This window comes from Oncorhynchus nerka, linkage group LG21, assembly GCF_034236695.1.
Source record: "Oncorhynchus nerka isolate Pitt River linkage group LG21, Oner_Uvic_2.0, whole genome shotgun sequence".
Taxonomy (NCBI): Eukaryota; Metazoa; Chordata; class Actinopteri; order Salmoniformes; family Salmonidae; genus Oncorhynchus; species Oncorhynchus nerka.
The window spans coordinates 3,060,717-3,066,902 of record NC_088416.1 but is presented as its reverse complement, the minus strand read 5'-3'; the positions used below and the strand labels follow the sequence as shown (position 1 = coordinate 3,066,902).

The 6,186-nt window shown below is 39.9% G+C and overlaps 1 protein-coding gene across 1 annotated transcript in view; it reads left to right on the top strand.

The window, feature by feature from the left end:
* Nucleotides 1–6,173, top strand: part of LOC115103690 (STE20-like serine/threonine-protein kinase) — a 37,623-nt gene extending 31,450 nt beyond the window's left edge. The window contains exons 16-18 of the mRNA XM_029624560.2: nt 1,098–1,223; nt 2,825–2,938; nt 3,398–6,173. Of these exons, the coding sequence (XP_029480420.2) occupies nt 1,098–1,223; nt 2,825–2,938; nt 3,398–3,544 (387 nt within the window). The 3' untranslated portion in view covers nt 3,545–6,173. The remainder of the gene's footprint in view (nt 1–1,097; nt 1,224–2,824; nt 2,939–3,397) is intronic.
* The last annotated feature ends 13 nt before the right edge of the window (nt 6,174–6,186 follow it).

Genomic DNA, 6,186 nt, shown 5'->3' with positions numbered 1-6,186 from the left:
GAAGTCCAGGACCCAGTTTCACAGGGCATGGTTCAGACCCAGGGCCCCAAGCTTAATGATGAGCATGGAGGGTACAATGGTGTTGAAGGCTGAGCTATAGTCAATTAACAGCATTCTTACGTATGTATTCTTCTTGTCCAGATGGGATAGGGCATTGCGATGGAGATTGCATCGTCTGTGGATCTATTGGGGCGGTAAGAAAATTGAAGTGGGTCTAGTGTGTCAGGTAAGGTAGAGGTGATATGATCCTTGACTAGTCTCTCGAAGCACATCATGATGACAGAAGTCAGTCATTTAGTTCAGTTATCTTTTCTTTCTTGGGTACAGGAACAATGGTGGACATCTTGAAGCAAGTGGGGACAGCAGACTGGTATAGGGTGAGATTGAATATGTCCGTAAACACTCCAGCCAGCTGGTCTGCGCATGCTCTGAGGATGCGGCTTGGGATGCCGTCTTAGTCGGCAGCCTTGCGATGGTTAACACGCTTAATTTTTTTACTCACATCGGCCACGGAGAACGAGAGCCCACAGTCCTTGGGAGCAGGCCGCGTCAGTGGCTTTGTGTTTTCCTCAAAGCAGGCGAAGAAGGTGTTTAGCTTGTCCGGGAGTAAGACGTCGGTGTCCGTGATGTGGCTGGTTTGCCCTTTGTAATCCGTGATTGCCTGTTTGACCCTGCCACATACGTCCTGTGTATGAGCCTTTGAATTGCAACTCCACTTTGTCTCTGTACTGACGTTTTGCTTGTTTGATTGCCTTACGGAGGGAATAACTTCACTGTTTCTTTTTGACCATATTCCCAGTCACCTTGCCATGGTTAAATGCGGTGGTTCGCACTTTCAGTTTTGCGCCAATGCTGCCAGCTAATGAGGGATTATACACATTGCTTTCAGTGGAGAAAGAAGTAAAGTCTCAGAGCTTGTTGATCCAAGTCAAAGGGACTTTCCCAGGCACTGAAGGATTTACAGTACATTAGGCAATGCTAGGTCAAGCTTGAGACTCCCAGTGCAAATTAAGCATGTATCAAGTTCCAACTGTAATTGGGCCTATTCTAATACTCGTGGGAGTTGAATAACTGAGATGTTTCTGTGTGTTTGACAGTTTGCAGCCCAGGAGGAGAAGAGGCAGAAGAATGAGAGGCTCCACCAGCACCAGAAACATGAGAACCAGATGAGAGACCTGCAACTGCAGTGTGACGCCAACATCCGGGAGCTGCAGCAGTTACAGGTACACTCTCAGAAATAAAGGTGTAGATTTGTTCCTAAAAGATTACAACTTATTGTCACTGGGGTTGTACCCTGTAAGGTCCTCCTTTGTACTTTTAGTTATGGGTACATATTTGTACCCAAGTTCATACCTCAGATAGTACCTTTCTCCACAGGTACAAAAGCATGATTTGTGCTTTTATAGTATATAGTACCATCACAGTGACAAAGCCATTTCTTCCTTCTAAGTGGCAAAAATGGACCTCTACCATTGGCCACTTAAACTTGTACAATATTTCCACTCATGGGTGGCCAAAAATAACTATCTGAAAGGCACTCCAACGCTGTGCCAAGCCTCCAATACAATTTCCCAATTTGCCTTTTTGATTGAATTGTAGAGTTACCACCCATGACTGTATTTGTTAGTAACAGAAATGTTGTTGTTAAATTCTCTCATTTTCAGTCATGTGGCCTTCACCAAGTGAGTTCCTAAGCATATATTACCATTACAATTAAACTCTTTATGACAACACATGACATATCTCACGAGACCTTATTTTGAGGCCTAGTTTTACCCTAATACAGTGTCATGAAACTCATGGTTTATAGGACACATCAGGCCTGCTTCCAAAATTACCTGATTTTTGGAAAATTCTGTTTGAAGCATTTCGTCGTTATTCCCTCCTGTTTCCAGGAATCTTTAGACTGATTTCTAGGAAACCTGGGAAATTCACCTGAATTTTGCGAGTCTACCTGCAAGTCATTTTATGCTGGTTTGCAAAGTGATTGGTAATTCCTATTGGAATCCACACATCCAACTGTTGGAATTGTACTCACCTGCAACCTGCATTCATAATGACTGCCAGAGTTAGGAACATTTTGTGGAGACTACCTAAAGCCATTTAAATTGGAACAACCATTTCAGTAATGGGAGACAAAAAATCAAACTAACTGATTGGATTAGTTTAGAAACATTTATGTTATTTATCTTTTTGCAGCATAAGATTAATAAATCAATGTACATGCAAAAACACAGATATTAAACACAATTCTTTAAAAAAATCAACCTGCACTTGAGCATGCTGGGAAATATGAAGATGAATAATTATGGTACAAATGTGGCTTTTTGGGATACCACCCCAGTGACAAAGCCGTTAGTTCCTTTTAGGTGGCAAAAGGTTAGCATTGTATGGGTGTTGAGGGTAAACAAAATACATTTGTAACCTGGGAAAATAGCCTTCACATTGTACCCCTTTTTTGAGTGTGATGATTGTACCTTTTTTATATTCATAATGTGGGTAACAAAATTACACAAATGTACCATTTACACTCTTTGTCTGCACATGTACCCTAAAAGGTACGACACAGTACCATGTGAGATCATTATGTTTACCTCTGAAGCCACATTATGCGTATTTTGATATTTTTGTACTCCAGGGAACAATACCGTACCCTTATTTCTAAGAGTGTATGGTATAAAATATATAGCACGCGCACGCACGCACGCATATCAGGGAATCTGCAATTGCACAAGGAGAAATAGAAAACGCACACCAACACACTTTGATTCATCTGTGATTCAGTATACCGTGTAACACCCAATGTGTGTATTGTGTGTTTCAGAATGAGAAGTGCCACATCCTGATAGAGCACGAGACCCAGAAGCTGAAGGAGCTGGATGAGGAGCACAGCCAGGAGCTGAAGGAGTGGAGGGAGAAACTACGACCCAGGAAGAAGGTAACCATCACACCAGTTAACCCTTGACAGGAAATGATTGATCTTTCTATTGAATATTTGGCACACATTTTGTTTCGGAGATGGGAGATACTTGTCGTTGAAACACATGGTGGCAGGTAGGGTGGGAGGGAGCCTAACGGTTCGAGTGTTGGGCCAGTAACCGCAATCCGCTAGTTTGAATCCCAGAGCTGACAAGGTGAAACATTTTCCATGTGTCCTTGAGCAAGACACTTAACCCTAAATGCTCCGCTGACAATGCCTGACCCTGACTGTGACCCCACTCTCTGAGGGTGTCTCAGGGGGATATGTAAAAAAAAATTTTTAAAGTCAAATAAATCAAATAAAACACGTTTATCTTGTACATGTGTGAAACAGTCCAAATATAAGCCGCCGCCAAATTATTATTCTGTGATCTCTTGCTTGTGATCCGCTCGCCGACCATTTGTCTGTTGTTCTTAGGCTCTGGAGGAAGAGTTTGCCAGGAAGCTTCAGGAGCAGGAGATCTTTTTTAAGATGAGTGGAGAGTCAGAGTGCCTTAACCCCTCAGCCCAGAGCCGCATCTCCAAGTTCTACCCCATTCCCAGTGTCCACTCCACTGGCTTCTAGGGGTTAACCCATTCATGGCACTCCGGATGGACATAAACATATATCCACACCCACATATTGAAGGCATACACAATGAATAGATACACACACACACACACACACACACACATACAAATAGACTGGCGCACACACACACACACACACACACACACACACACACACACACACACACACACACAGACTAATAAGACTGAGCCTCTGCTGCCTTGCCCCGTTTCCACTGATGACAATCAGGGGGACGAAGGGGCGATATCTCAGAGGGGTGTGTTTGTACCCCTCTATCGGCTTCCGAACGAGGATGGGACAGTAGCCCTCAAGCTATAGACGGTGTTAATCATGAAGACCCTTTTAATGGTGATCTGTTATACATAATTTACCCCCTTTTCATTATATAGGGTCGTGTTCAGTCGGGCACACCGTAGCAACAGTTTGAATTTGTGTTCTTATTGTAGAAGTAGTACCTCCCCATTTCACTCCATTTCAAATCATTTTCTACTGACTGAACAAAACCCAGTTTTATTTCTTATAGCTTCCTCTTTTGAAATAAGTTATGAAGGAGATTCTTGACATTATGCATTTTCAAATTTGATACTTTGGCACTGTGTTCCTCAAATCTTAGTCTCCCAAGTCACGAAAGTGTCTCAAGGCAGATTCTATTTTTTTTTTTATTGCTGATTCCTTTTCATTTGTGAATCTTTTTTTTTGTTTCTTCCTTGAATAATCTAGTGCCTGTATACTTTTATTTCAATGGACTGGCTTTTCAAATGTAAGCTTCCTCTGGAGGAAAAAAAACTTGCTGCTCGATTTTTATCCCATTAGTTATTTGCACTAAATCAGGGCTGCCCAACCCTCTTCCTGATTCAGCTAGTTAGGGTCTTGTTGAGCAGCTAATTAGTAGAATCAGGTGTGTTAAATTAGGGTTGGATTGAAAACCCACAGGACGGTAGACCTCCAGGAAGAGGGTTGGGCAGACCTGCACTAAATAAAAAGGATGAAGGAACATTTTGTACCAGAAGTCTAATATAATGAACTTATATATTCAATATCTATGGTGATGTTTGAGAGAGCTAATGATCTGATAAGAATGTACTTTTGGTAAAGGATGAAAAGCACATTTTTTTAATAATGAATCTTGACAAAGGCATGATATATTTTATATGCAATCACACACATCTTGACAAGATATTGAATTTAGTTTCCAATGAACTAGGGAGTGACTGCCTGAAGTTAAGCATGGATTTCAATGCAAGTTTGACTTCTTATGTTATAATTATGGTATCAAATGTTATTTTTTTGGAGCTTATTAACAACAGTTTGGGATTTATATTTTTCTGTCGGAAATGGTTCCTTTCTTCTAGCCTGGAATCCAAACCGAATCACTACTTTCACTGTTGTTTTACTTGAACATTGGTGAAACTGTTGAGATTCCCAGGCTAGTATCTTTCTTCAGGTTTCATGAGCATGCCTTTCATCTTCAGCACAACTCTTGAGATTTGTTTCTCTCTTTTTGAAATTTGGCGTAGTCGGCGAGTGGCCATTTTTGTTTTAGCATACCAAGGAGGGGCTATTAAAATGGTGTTTGTTTATATATCCAGACAGAGACGAGGTTTTCACTGTGGTTACTCAAATGGGGGCGTTATATAATTCGATAGAAATCTGTGAGGACCTATATGAAGGTCTGTTTTGTTAGAATTTCATGCAAATGTTTGGTATGTCTGTGTATTGTTTATGAAATTGCTTCCCATTACCATATTCTTCAGTTGACCTGCATGGCTTTTGGGTTTGTTTGTAAGGAAACTATGATACTGTTTTATTATTATTCATACTAGCTAATAGCCTTAGTGTTTTCAACCAAATGTATGAAGATACGGTATTCATGTTGTGGCCCTCTGTGTAGTTATTTTAATCAGACTTAGTTCAAGTCCCGCCCCAAGTGATCTTTATATCCGTATAGCCTCTACTGTATCATAGTCAAATGTTTTGTTCGTTACTTATTTAATCTAAGGATAATGAATATGACGTTATCATGAGTTGAACAGTTTTGATAACATTTTCAGAACTATAGTTTTAGCTTATTTTATGATAGATATGCATGATATTCTCAAGTGGTGGTAGCCTATAACCTTCAATACAGTTGAAAATAATTTGTTAAAAAGGAACTGTTGGACCTGACTGGTTTAGGCCATCATGACTTCTGATTGGTCCATTTGTTATCTCACCCTTTTGTGATTGGCTGCAGGAACAACAATCAGTCGATGCCATTTTATAATTGGTCTGTAATAGTGGCAAACAAAAACAAAACATCATACACAATGAAGGAGTGCTGTGCACCTTACACAAAATGAAGATACTCTGGAAATGTATCTTTACGCTACAGTATTGTAGTTTCCTCAATTGTCAAATAGTTGAAATTTAAACTGAATTGAAAATATAATTAAATACCAATCATGTCAATATGTGTTGTTATTAGTGTCATGATTTCCTTCTGATTTTCAAATTGTATCATGATTGATTTCAGAATGTTTGAAATTGAACTACCATTAAAAAAATGTTTACTTTATAGTTTATAGAATGACTTATGTACTGTAGATTTACATTGTTCTGTAAATAAACAATTTCCTGTATACAATATCATGTACCTG